General features: G+C 47.6%; 2 protein-coding genes across 9 annotated transcripts in view; one reads left to right on the forward strand and one right to left on the reverse strand.

Annotated features, from left to right (window-relative positions):
* The window catches only part of LOC308623425 (uncharacterized protein), a 175,217-nt gene extending 161,857 nt beyond the window's left edge, over positions 1 to 13,360 (forward strand). For 5 of the 6 annotated variants that reach the window (XR_014016820.1, XM_081245781.1, XM_081245780.1 and 2 more), the window contains one exon: positions 3,861 to 3,981. The gene's annotated coding sequence lies outside the window, so the exon portion shown is untranslated. Of the gene's footprint in view, positions 1 to 3,860; positions 3,982 to 9,966 lie in introns of those variants that run through there. The other variant, XM_081245782.1, reaches the window with a different exon arrangement.
* Positions 1 to 13,610, reverse strand: part of ITPR1 (inositol 1,4,5-trisphosphate receptor type 1) — a 327,139-nt gene that overhangs the window by 5,237 nt on the left and 308,292 nt on the right. For all 3 annotated transcript variants that reach the window (XM_081245778.1, XM_081245777.1, XM_081245776.1), the window contains one exon: positions 3,840 to 4,001. In XM_081245778.1, coding sequence (XP_081101904.1) covers positions 3,840 to 4,001 — 162 coding nt within the window. The remainder of the gene's footprint in view (positions 1 to 3,839; positions 4,002 to 13,610) is intronic.

The raw sequence follows: 13,610 nt of genomic DNA on the forward strand, positions 1-13,610 counted from the left end.
TCGAGCATGCCATGCGTTTTCATGCCTTTGCTCATGCTGATTCCTTTCCTGGGATGCCCCCTGCTGCATTTCTCAGCTAGCTCAGACGTCACCTGCTCGTAGGACTGTAGAAGCTAAACTCCTCCGACCCTCTAAGGCCTCACACGGGACTGCCTGCCTACTTCTCTGTGCTCCTTTGTTCACAAATGAAACTCACTTCATTCCTCGGGCCATGGAACTTTTCCTACTGTATCCTAACATTAGAGGTCTGCTTCTCTCTGGATCAGTTACAGTATCCTAGAGGACAGGTGTTACCAAAGGCCTCTCTTTTGTGGTTCCAACACAGTGTAAGGACCACAGACATTCAAGTAAGGTTTAACATTCCATTCTTCCAGCTGTGGGGAAGAATGGAATTCTTCCTTCCTTACGCAGTTAATGTTAACAAGATGATAACCCTCTTGCGTGACAAATGCCGGACACTATCGCATGCTAATATGACATGAATTTCAAGCACTACTTCTTTTCCTACCAACTACAAATAAGGGTCACTGTCCTATAGGAAGCCAGTCACATTTTCAAGAAAGTGAACCCTTCTCTCAATATGAAGAAAACATGCAAAAAAAATTTAAGTTCTTACATTAGTTCTCCGCCTTGGAATAAGAATGTAAGAGAATCACATTTAGTATTCAGAATCTCTTGGGAGGGGAAACTTCAAGATGAGAAGCATCATTAAGTAACACTTAGAACAGCAATTTTAATTAACTGTTCTTGGCAGTAACAGAAAAACCACTAACCAGGATTTTACTAATATCCTTGATAAGAACTTTTTCTCCTCAAACTGGTATTTTAAGAAAACAACAACCAATGAGGTCAATAACAGTAAAGATTAAATCCCAAGACATTCAGCTGTCTTTGCTCCATTATGCTGGTTTTTGGACCAGAAGATCTGCAAAAATATCTAACTGATGAAGCAATTTTTGTATTTTCCAGCACTTTTACCAGTGAATGGTATTCTTTCATAGCTGTTTTAAAAAATATCTATCACGGAGTTTCTTGTTCATTAATCATTCATGGAGTTTTTATTTTGTAATTCAAAATTTTTTTCCCTTGGGAGGGCAGGAATTCTCACAATTACCATTTAAGAACCAGCAGTTCTCTGACCTGTCTGCATGGCTTTTTATGCAGAACAATTTAAGAAGTCTTTAGGACTGGTACACACCAAACTTAATAAAATTCAAATCTTTTCAACAAGTTGATTCTCAAGTGCTTTACAGTTTTGTTACAAAATCAAAAGAAAATGTTGACTAATTCCTTCTGAAAAAAGCAGATTTTCCCCAGCAAAAGCAACAATGCTGAATTTTTCCCGTGATTCTGGTCACCTTAAAACCTAAGCCGATCAATGCTGGTAAAGGCACTGGAGAATGTATTACTGGTTTCCTCCAATTTCTTCTTAGCCTATAATAACACCTTACAAGAAAAAATGGTCCAATTTCAAATTCATTCATAGGGGAAAGGTTTTCTGAAGGGTGGTTCCAACCGTTAACTTTAAAACAAAAATGTAAACAGAGCTGAAACCAAGCAGTTTAAACCACACTGGTTTTGATGTCACTTAATGAACCTTAGTCCATATGTAATCAAGTTTTACATAGTTTGTTCAAGCCAAAATTTTGGCTTCATAGAAACGATTCTAATGCCAAGTCTCTGATCAGTGGTGTAACATGGCAATGAATGTACCACTCCTTAACGTTTAAGTGCGTGATGCAACTTCTGAAACTCTTCAACGTTCTTAAAAAAATGAATGAGTATTTAAACAGTCAACCATGAAAGGCAAACAGGGTACAGTGACAAAACAAAACAAGGGAAAATAAAAACACAACATACACACACACAAAATCAAACCCAGACTGCAAGACCAGGAGTTCCAGCCTGACATTTTCAGGTAAAGTTGGATAAATTTCCTAAGAGCCTGCTGTGAACCTGAAATAAAATGAGGGAATTGGGTGCAATGCCATCTGTGGTCTTGGCTACCTCCTATACCTATGATTCTCTGTGCGAATTCCTCAGCTTCAATTCACTCCTTAGACCAGGTTCACTGGTTTGCACAGTGTGCATCACTGAAGCAACTTCAGAATCACCCTCAGGGAGAGATTCAACACACAGGGTTCTCTAAGCATTGAAAGGACAGGCCCGGCCTATAGAGAAGGGCTCGAGTGGCATTTACTACCCCAGAATACCCAATAATAGTTTGTTTCAGACGTGTTTACAAATGGCACTTTCTAGAGCACTAAATACTTCCTTTATTTAGGTCTGCATGAGATCAATTTTCGTAAGATTTTTTGGCATCTAATTTAAAACATCTGATTTAATGGAGGTTCTTGGAGCCACAGCTCTCTCCAAGGGAGAGGAAGGGAACTTGAGCATTGCTACATGCCTTACGGAGCCTGCCTCGCTCTTCAGGGGGGAAACAGAAGCAGCTGTAGCAGACAGTGTGCTCATGAATCAGTGTTCCTGTGGAACATCTGTCAAGTGTTTCACAGTAGGGGTAAAAAGTTAATAAAATAAGAAGCAAAGTAATCTAGTTAGATCTTCATTAGTTTTACTTATTTAGGTTATTACTCATTTTAAGGTGGCTACCAAGCTCAGCGCTGTAGACAGCCTTCATAAATAAGGCCTTCTGTTCCCATTAGTCTTTTTATTTGTATCTTAATACATGTGAAAGAAAAGAACTTGAGACCAAATGGTATCTTGGGGCTCAGTTTGGCACAATTTAGTTGGGAAAGAAATATAATTCAAAGTAGGATTGTTAAAGTGCCACGTAAACTACCTCCAAGAAGAGTTGATCCCAGACAGGGCCTTCACTAGCTATTATGTACCTAAGAGGAATAAATCACCTGTGGGTATACCTTACAACTTACCTCTAGGCCAGCCTCGCCTGATAACTACTGCTGTGCAAAATTTATAATCTGGTCTACGGAATTGATTAAAAGCTTTCAGCACCGCGTACGGAAGGCTGAACTGTTGCCATGTTTGTGCAGGATTATCCCGGTCACCTACGGGCAGAGCACAGGTCCTCCCAGCAGGAGGTCACCACCTGGTGACTGTGAGTGCTCATTTTAAGGGGGTCAAGGGCGGGGCAGGGGGGCACCGGAGTATATAGGGTTTGCTGCAGACTTGCCCCCTTCGCCCAGCTTAGTTACAGGGGCAAAGCATTTATCTTAGGGACAGGGAGCAGGATGGAGCAGCACGTCTGTAGACAGCTGAGCCGTGTGAGAGCAGGGATGTGGCCGGCAGAGCGGTCACTGTTTCACCCCCAGCACCTGCCACGCTGCCTGGACTATGGGAGCCACTCAATAAGGATTTGGCCAATGAATGAACCAAAAGGAGCTCTTCCTTGACTGTGGTTTATCCCAGTATGCTGGATTTCAGTATCTGGGGCCAGGGTTCGATAGATCTGAGGGCTGAAAAGCAAAACCAGAAACAGCCTTTCATCTTTTGTCAGTGAAGAAAAGTACAGCTTTACACATCGTGTTTTTCTGTACAGCACTTCATTGAAGTAGTTTGCATTTTCTCATTTTCTGGTTTTGTTTTTCATATGAAAACCTCGTCCTGAGCAGCACTGAAAGTAGCGTCATGGGCTTATCCTGTCAAAGGGCAGTGGAGGGGGAGTGGAGGGGAAACTGATGGACTAAATGAGTTTGTCCTCTGTTGCCCGTTTCCTTTTCTATCCAGGTGATAAACTTCAGCATTTTAACATGAGCACTAGTGATTTTTTTTCCTCACCACACTTGACGTGTATGGTGGTGGGTGTGTGTGTGGGTGTGTGTGGGTGTGTGTGGGCAGGTGGGGTTCCTTTTCTTTACCTGGTCCTTTAACTCTGACAGCTGCCCGGAAAGATTCGTGACCAGCTTCATGGTGGACTCCAGCTTCTCCTGCAGGCTCCTCAGCTCGTTCTGCTCTCCGTCCGCATCGCTGCTGACCAGGGACATGGCTCTCATCCTCGGGAACCAGTCAAGGTTTCTCTCCTAGGATCCACGTGAAAGAAAGAGGCAGTCACTTCGAAGAGGAGAGACAACAGAGGCAGTCTTCCTGCTCCGTCTTTTCTTTGTGCCATCTTCCATCCGGCTCTTTCTGATCGATGCAGAACCAACGTACTGTACTGTGTATTTTTTTAAACCCTTCAGTAAAAATCTTTTTAGTTGAATATAATTAAACTCTCTTAATTCCTAGAAGAAATCACGTCAACATACGAGGAAGAGTGGGTTTCCAGACAAGATTCCTAATCTCCAGATACGACTACTACCACTCCATCTGTGATCTTTGCAAATGACACAGCTAATGAGATTGGAGTTTTAAAACCGTGTTAAAATACATGTAATAAAATTTACCATTTTTAAGTGCACAGTTCAGTGGCATGAAGTGCATTCACAGCGTTGTGCAGCCACCACCACCGCCCACCTCGGGGATTCTTTTCACCTTCCCCAACTTCAGTTCCATCACCACTGAACAGCAACTCTCCCACCCCTGGCAACCGCCTCCTGTTTGCGGCCTGCGACTTTGACGACGCTAGATACCTCATACCGTGCTGTATAGTTTTTAAAGCATTATACTTGGAAAATCACTTGCAAACACTCTACAAGTACGTGAATTTTAAGATCCCGAGTGTCCTGGGATCGACCAGATACGTGTATGGGTGTGTTTGCTTGGTAGAGGGTTGTTACGAGGCTGAAAACGGGGAGCAGGTTCAGTTTCCCTCTTTGTGAACTTATGGACACCACCTCTCGACTCCTGTTTCCTTTTCCTTCCAACCCGAAATGGCTGGTGGGTGCTGTCAGTTGGTATAAGAAAGACCCACTCAGTCTCCTTCCCTGTCTCCTCCCTTTGTTTTGATGCCTGTAGCTCATACCTGTAAACAGTATTTCTCACCGCTGGTTAACAGAATGGACAAGCCGCCTCCTCCCACCTCACTTCTTTCTGCCCACATACGCTTTTCTCATAAAAAAGTACCCCTCCTGGGTGAGTTCTGTACAGAGAGGCAGGAATGAACTGTAAGAAGAGCTTCATCAGCCGGAGGTCAGGGGAGGCACACGGACTCATTCCACAGCCAGCTGGCGTCACATCTCACCTGGGCCATTCGGATCTCGTCGGGATGAATTCTAATAAACATCCTAACACAAATCATGCCCACCCCACCAACACACAGAATTTGCTGCTGTTGCTTTGTGTACACCAGAGATCAGCGGAATTTTTCTGCATAGTAAACATTTTCTGATAGTAAATATCTTTGGCTTTCTGGACCATATGGTCTCTGTCACAGCAAATCTGCTGTGTAGCCCCCAAACATCCATAGGGAACACATAAATGAACGGGGGTAGCTGTGTTCCAATAAAACTTTATTTACAAATGCTGGCGGAGGGCCAGGTTTGGCCCACAGTCTGGAGTTTGCCAACCGCTGTCATATAGAATAGAAGGCATCAACATACTCAAAATCAAGAACAAAATACCCAAGACGTCTAAATTTTAAAAAGCAAGATAACTAAACCGTGTCTTGACCTAATGCAATCTAGCAATATAGAAGCCAAACAAGAACTAGTTGAAAATAATACGAAGAAGGCATACCACAGTGGCACAAGGTGTCCCATCTACTTGAGAGCGTTTGCTTAAGACGTGGGAAGTCTAGTCGGGACTCACTAGCCTGCCAGCATCCTGAGAGCAGGAACCACCTTAGTACAGTGACTGGAACACAGCAGACCCTTGATAAGTATTTGTGGAAGCAAGGGATGATAAAGCCACTGTCTCCTGGGCGGCCCCTGGTAACTAATGCTTAAATGGTAAACCTCCATTGCTTAGAAAGACTGCTGGAAGAGGGAAGTGATGCTGTTTACCTTCCTGTGCCACACACCCTGTGATCAACGCTCCCTTCCCATGTGCCCTGACGTTAGCCGGTACTCGTTATCAACCTCCCACCACAGACAGAGCAGTGGGCAAGAGGATGTTTGACAAAATACCCCATTTCAAAGATGGCCAGCCTAAAACCCTGGAGCGTTGCCACGTCTAATCAGTTTTCTGCTGTGTGTCTACAGGGAAGAGGAGAGAGCAGACATCTGAAAACGTTTAAGCACAGCAGCACCACTGAAAGGCAGCTCAGGTCACCTGTCACTGATTATACCACTGCCCCATGTTAGTCCTTCACACATCATCCCACCTTCCCACTGTGCCACTCTAAGGGAAGAAGCACCTAGCTGCTCGGGGCACACGGCGGGGACAGGTGGCTGGCGGTTACTCACTCTCACTAGGCAGCGCGGGCCCCGTGCCGGAGGGAGGGACGGGTGGCCAGGCTGATGGACCATGGGCACAACTGCAGCAAGGCCGGCTGTGTACCCGAGACCGGATATCCACGGGGACGGCTGCAAATGTCTGCACACTGACCCCCGAGGAGAGCAAGGTGAAGAGGAAAGATCCAAAGTCCCACTTAACACCGTCAGACTCGGGAGCACATGGACACACCATCGATGGGGATACGACAGAAGGTGACGTAGCAGGGAGTTCAGAGATCGCTAAGGCCTACGCTGCATGGTAACGCAGGACACAGCCCCAGGAGGGAGGAAACAATCCCTATATTTCAAAGGAGATCCTGAGGATGATCTGGTGTTTACAAACTGTAAACTTCTATTACTGAGTATATTTGGGGGGAAATATTTGATAGTTCTTTAGATTCAAGTCAAAAGTATAATAAGCACTCTCGGAAGAAAACATTTTTAAAAATACAGCATATTCAATGAATACTTAAGGAGCCCTTACCTTACATGCTTGGTTCTGAGGAAACAGCAGTGAGCCCCCTGCACTTGGTCACTGCCTCCTGGACCTCTTTAAAGTGAACATGGCTTTGAAACCTAAGTATGAGGTAGGGTTCCTGCCATCAAAGTGCTTGCAATTTAGTTAAGGAGAGTGGACATTTCAGTTAAAAAAAAAGAAGAAACAAAGCAGCTAGGCCGTGTCAAATGAGCGGCAGGAAGAGAAGGGTCAACGTAAGGACCGACTACAGTGGTTTTGCGTGGCTGGAAGCCTCTTCGGGGAGGGCCTGGGCCTGAAGGAAGGTTATCACTTGGCCAGACGAGGGGCCAGCGTGCGGGCCTTCTCAGCAGAGGGGGGGCTGGCACAGCCCTGAACCCAGTGTGGCCGCAGTTGGGGCGGAGGGCAGACAGGCGGGGCAGCAGCCCAGACCGTGGAGCACCGGAGAGCCATGCCGGCTGGGCTGGCGAGGGAGAGGGACGGCGGTGACAGGAGGTGACAGGAGGAGGCCTGGACACATGGGTGGTGGGGAAGGGGAGGAGGTGACCTGGAGCCCATGCCCGAGGAGGCGCTGGCGGAGAGAGGGGACGTGTACGAGCCGGAGTGAGAGCTCACCTGCAGCCCACAGACTCCCGACATGCAGAGGAATGTACAACTGCCTAAAATGGGTAGAGAATTCATCTCAGACCTGGCTCTCAAATTTTCATGTTCATTTGCTTAACAAAACCCTCCATAAAAATAGAAAACACAGATTTCCAAACAGAGTCCACATTAAACAGGTCTTCAAAAAAGAAGACAGAAAATCCATGCAAGATTCTGTACGTAGCTTAAGTTCCTTAAGTTTAAGGAACAGTTTCTTTTCCTTATTCTAACAGCAAGCGACCACATGACTACAGATGAAAAAGAGAATTTTTCCACGGCAGATTCCCACCTTCTTCCATGGTGTATGTGATTTGATCTCTGGACTCCCAGGCAGTGATTTCAGAAAGGTCTCTGACAAATGCAAAACGCACAGACCTCATCCAACAACCATTTACTGAATATTTCTGATTTCTGTCCCTGGCACAGGGCTGAGTGCTGAGGGTCTAGAGATGAGGAAGACAAGGTCCCTGCCCCCAAGGGGTGGAATGCAGTGCAAGGAATGTGCAGTGCAGGGCTCAGGGCACGGCTCTTCGCTTTCATGGACCCCACTGCAGGCCTAGCTCCAAGTCCTGAGTGCCCAGTGAGTATCCACTAAGCCATCAAATGGGGTCCACCGGCCTTAAAATGGCGGCTACCGGCATCTTTGCTCCACACCACAGTGGCCAGGAGATGCATCAGATGCTGTTCGTTTTCGCTTTATCTGTACCTCTGTAAGTGGGCTGCCACCTGTAATCCTGGGGCACGAAGGCCCTGCCTGAGGGGTACATAAAGCCATAGACAGAAATAATGCATCTTCTTAGAATGTCCATTTTAGTCAGTGGTTAACGATCCAAAATATTTTTATATTAAACTCAAAACATGCCCTGGAGAACAGGAAACCGAGTCTGATTTTAAAGGTAAACCCCCAAGATTTTAAAGAAATGTCATACTTTTCACAGGCCACTCTGTACCATGTGCCCCAATCCTGGTGATACACCTTCGTTCTCCATTTCATGAGAGTCCTTCAGTACAAAGGGAGGAACAGGATTTCCTGGTCGAGATGTTTACCAATTACCACCTTAAAGGTTCTCCCGGGCTTCCCTGGTGGCGCAGTGGTTGAGAGTCCGCCCGGCGATGCAGGGGACACGGGTTCCTGCCCCGGTCTGGGAAGATCCCACGTGCCGCGGAGCGGCTGGGCCCGTGAGCCATGGCCGCTGGGCCTGCGCGTCGGGAGCCTGTGCTCCGCAACGGGAGAGGCCACGGCAGTGAGAGGCCCGCGTACCGCAAAAAAAAAAAAAAAAAAGGTTCTCCCTCACTGCCCTCCTCCAACCTTAGTATCTAACGACGCAAAGCAGATGGTGTGTACCGGGAGCTCTTCTGCCCCGACATGGGTATGTCCCCAGATTTGTGGTCCTAGGTGGTGCCAGTATTTTAATTAAATAATCATCCTGGGGGCTTCCCTGGTGGCGCAGTGGTTGAGGGTCTGCCTGCCGATGCAGGGGACGCGGGTTCGTGACCCGGTCCACATACCACAGAGCGGCTGGGCCCGTGAGCCATGGCCGCTGAGCCTGCGCGTCCGGAGCCTGTGCTCCGCAACGGGAGAGGCCACAGCAATGAGAGGCTCGCGTACCGCAAAAAAAAAAAAAAAAAAAAAAAAAAAAAAATCATCCTGAGCTGTCAAGTCTAATCTCAAATTACCAGGGAGCATCTAGTAGTTAAAATTAATTAACAATCTTTACAGGAAGATCGTTAGACTATCCCAGTCCTGGCCTTGGAGCGGGGAGAGAACACCTGAGTCCAGTCACTTTCTCTTTAGCTCAGACTTTCATAGCAAATGCTGAGCTTGTCTGAGTGCTCAGTGACTCCAGGGAAGCCTGCGCCCGTGGTTCCCCAGCCAGTCAGGGGCTGAAGGTCCATAAATGTTTGCAAAATCCTGCCTTTATGTCCATTCCAGATCAAAAACATGTCTCAGTATCCTGGCTTCTCTTGCCTTTTTAAGAAAGTCATCAACGAAGGCGCTTTTGTTTCTACATGAATTCATCTCGGGCTGTGTGCGTGTGCGTGTGCGTGTGCGTGTTCAGGAGGGTGGGTCTGGGGAGGCTCGTGGGTTCACTGCACGTCTCTCAGCTGCATCTGTCGCTCTGGGTCTGAGGGCCCCTCTGCGCTTCCCTCACTTTCCTTGCTGCCGGCACCCCGCATACCAGTGTCATTAGGCACTGTCTGCCCTGGTCCTCCTACAATCCAGCCAGTGCAGTTCCCGTCACAGCAAGCACTTCCTCTGTCAGAGCAGACAAACCGACTCAAGCCACAGCCGGAAGCAGGCTGACCACAAGTGCTAAGGTTCTGGTTAGTTCTTTTCTAGGTAAAGTTGGAAAAGTCCCTGCAAAGGCAAACATTGAAGTTTTAGACACGGGGGCGGCACTGACCTCTTGAAATGTTCTTAACTGGAAAGAGGGAGGCTGTGTGTGTGTGTGAGAGAGAAACACAGAGAGAGAGAGGAGGAGAGGAAGTTGGATTGTATGATGCAAATGCTCATCATTCTGAGAAGCGTTTTTTTTTTTTTTTCCTTCTTCCCAGGTTCAACTGAAGAGGCTGTTCTAAGAAAGACAACTGAGATCATCAGTCACCTCCTCAGAGAAAGTCCACTGAGGGAGAGTTTTGTTTACCATGTAAACAACGCAACATTTATTGTTGAATCCCTTATTCTTTTACAGTCAGACTAGAGAATTGCAATTTTTTTTTTTTTTGGTGGGGGCATGAGGGTCAAAGAAAGGGTCATGGGCGAGAAGATGGGTCCTGGGAAGATGGACCTGTAAGCCACAGAATCCCCTCGGGGAAGATTCAGGAAGGCAAAGACTGTCCTTTCAACTCAAATGTCAAATGCGTTTCCACTTATCTTCCCAAGCAAGACGACAAACAGGATTTTCCCAGAGTGCCTGGTGATGCTTAGGTGACAGGAGTGACTGAGGGGCAGGCCTGGAGACAGATTCTTGGCCACCCCATGTATCCAAACCTCCCCATGTATCCAAACCCCCAGAAAATGCCTGGAAGAGAGCGGAAGGGGAGGATTGAAGATAATCCTTAATTTTTCTAAAGCAGGAATATACTACACTCAATAAACTTTAAATATTTGCCCCTCTTGGGAGTTAGGGTGACTATTTGCATTGAAGAGGAAGAAAATAATCTTTAGAGCTCACTTTTCTAAGATCATGGAAAACAAACAAAACCCAGAATCCATTGCTTTAGGTGAAAAACAGTGAAAGTAACTCTAAGTACGCTCAATGACTCCAAAATTGTCATTTATAGTATCTATTATACATTAAAAAAAAACTAAATTGAAAAAATAGATTCCAAAGGTAAGAAGATTGAGGGTTGGGGGCTAGAGGGACAAACAGGTAGAGCACAGAGGACTTGTAGGGCAGTGAACCTATTCTGTGTGCTGCTGTAATAGTGGATCCACGTCATTATACATTTGTCAAAAGCTACAGAACGTACAACGCCAAGAGTGAATCCTAACGTAAACTACTGTCTTTAGTTAGTAATGATGTACCTAGATTAGTTTATCAATTGTAGTAACTACACCACAGTAATACAGAAGTTAATAACGGGAACTGGCGGGTGAGGTGGGGAGAAGGGGGCATACGGAACTCAGTCCTTTCTGCTCAGTGTTTCCTGTAAAAAATAAAACCTATTAAAAAAAAATGGATCCCACACCTGGAATTTGTTGGCCAGCCTGAAATGAAATTCAAGGGTCCAGGTCCCTGCATCTCACAGGTTTGTTTCTGTAGCAAGCCCATGTCGTCAGTGTGGCAGTGGGAAGAGCTGCGTCCTAGGATCTGGAGCTGAAGCCCTGACAGTCCAGTGTTCACAGGACAGTGAGCTGGGGTGAGTCAGCCAACCAGCCTGGGTTTCTGCTCCTTTCTTTTTTTTTTTTTTTTTTGAGAAAGAGATTATTGGCTACTTCACAGGGTTAATGTGAGGATCAAATGGCTGTAAGAACATGTCCCGTCAAGTGGAAAGCACTATGCACAAGTAGAGGTCAGCGTCAGCGGCCTAAGGTCACAAAGCTGGTCTGCGGCCCACGATGCCAACCCCAGGTGTGGCACCCGACTGCCACGTAAGTTAGTTCTTCCTCTCCCGGGGTGAGGGTTTCGATCTTAGAGGCACAGATTTCTCTTTTGCCGACGGAGCCACGGGAAGGGTGCCCACGCTGCTCGCAAGTGCAGGCATCAGCGTGGTCTGCTGCTCTTGTCTCAGACGACATCACCCAGACACGCTCCATTATATAATCTTCAGCTGGGATGGAATGACCACTCACCCTTCCAGACTCAGTTAATAGCTGTCCTTGGACGATACAGTGTAACAGAGACGGGCGCTGCCAGGGAGAGAACCGCACCCATTTCTGATGAAATCCCTAGGCAAAGTCAGCTGCAGAGTCACTGCTGCATGTCACTCTGGGCCCTCAGGTGAAGTGATGCCGGGCTCCCACTGGGGCCACAAGAAAACAGTGCTCCCTACTTGGAGAGGTGCAGCTGGGTCCTGGGCCCCTGGGGTGGCGGGAGGAAGAAGCCTGAGGTCACAGAGGAGGGGAGAAAGGTGGGGGATGGCCTGTGCTGGACCAGGGCAGGGCGGGCCGGATGGAGATTCCTGATGAAGAGCCCTCAGGCGAACTCGCCTTCTCCCAGGCTGGCTCAGGATGTTCTGCTCAGGCCACGTCCCCTGCACGTTCAGTTAGCTAAGCAATCTACCAGAATGTTCCTTGTGGTTACGTATGGGATTTTAACAGTTTTTCTTGGTTGTCCTCTATTCTTTTTTGCATTCCACGAGTTTTAAACTTTGATCTCTTTATACAATGATGGTTTTTTTGGTTTGTTTTTAGCCTACTTAAAAGGCTTTCCAAAGTTCTTTGCTATTGTTTCGGGGAAAAAGACTTAGTGTTTGTCTTTGGACATACACTCATGCACACCCACGTGCCACCCTGCTCGCTGCTTCACCTGCAGCAGGGTCCCGCTAGATAGTGTGTCAGCCTCTGGCTGCTGCGCTGGAAATCTCCTCCTGATTGAAATGGTTTTACTGAAGGCCAGCCCTGCCTAGACACCCTGAGAAACCGGTGATGGTAGGGTGTCATCGTTGTCACCGTCCGTACGACTTCAGTGAGAATTCAAGGGCGTGCCACCAGCGCCACCCTGACTTGAGAGGGGGTTTGGAAGGCAAGGCGCCCACAGCCTGAACTCTTCCGGGAGAAAGTGCAGATTCTCCAGACTCCTCAATCCTTTCCAACCGCCCCATTTTACCAACCTGCCCCTTGCACTCTGACACACACACTCACTAGCTTGTTCACATGGGTCTCCTCTCTCCCTCCTGACACCTCCCTGCATCCAGTCCTGATACAGACCCTCAGTAGTCGTTTGAAAGTTGCTTCGTGGAACTGTAGAGCTAAAGGTGGCCTAAGAGACCCTCTGGTTCAACTTTCTCACTTTATAGGTGGTAACACGGGGGCCCTGTAAAAAAGTGCGTTTGTGAAAGGAGAAACTGAGACCTTGTCCACGTCATAAACTTTAAACACAAACAGCTATACCTAAATGCTAGCATCTTTCCCTCATTCTCACATTCCCTAGACACACACTAGTAGGCCTCATTCTGAAGAGATACATTTTAAAGAATCCTGAATATATGTACTCGATAAAAACAAATTCAGAACATTCTCATAAAGGCCAGGTGGTCACACACCTCTCAGTGGCATGGGGCACTACCGTCCGGCTCTGTCAGACGCAGTCCGTGCTCAGAGCAGAGAGGAAATGAAGGAGTGAAGGCCAGGGAGTTACCGGCGTGGCTACGGAGCCGGGGACCGAAGGGGCAGGGCGGGTGGCCCAGTGGGGTCTGCGGTGGGGGAGGGGCAGGAGGCGGGCTCAAGGTGTGCAAGGGAGGGAGCTTAAGAAATCTGCTGAATTGGGAGAAATGTGCGTGTAAACAAATATTTTACATACGTGTACAAACACGTCAACCCCTACACACACCCTGGGACTGACGAGCCAAGGGGAGACCCTAGCAGAGGCGGTGAACCCGCCGGCAGCCACGCTCGTACTGCGCCCAGGCTCACGGACCGCATGCGCGGGCGGACCCGAGTGCCGGGGCCCTGCGAGAGCAGTTAAGTTCACGGCTGTGCTCCCCTCGCTGCTACACACAGTGGCCTCGCACACCTCGGCGAAGGGCAGGCGTGG

The sequence above is a fragment of the Mesoplodon bidens genome, assembly GCF_964165515.1.
Source record: "Mesoplodon bidens genome assembly, chromosome: 10".
Lineage (NCBI taxonomy): Eukaryota > Metazoa > Chordata > Mammalia > Artiodactyla > Ziphiidae > Mesoplodon > Mesoplodon bidens.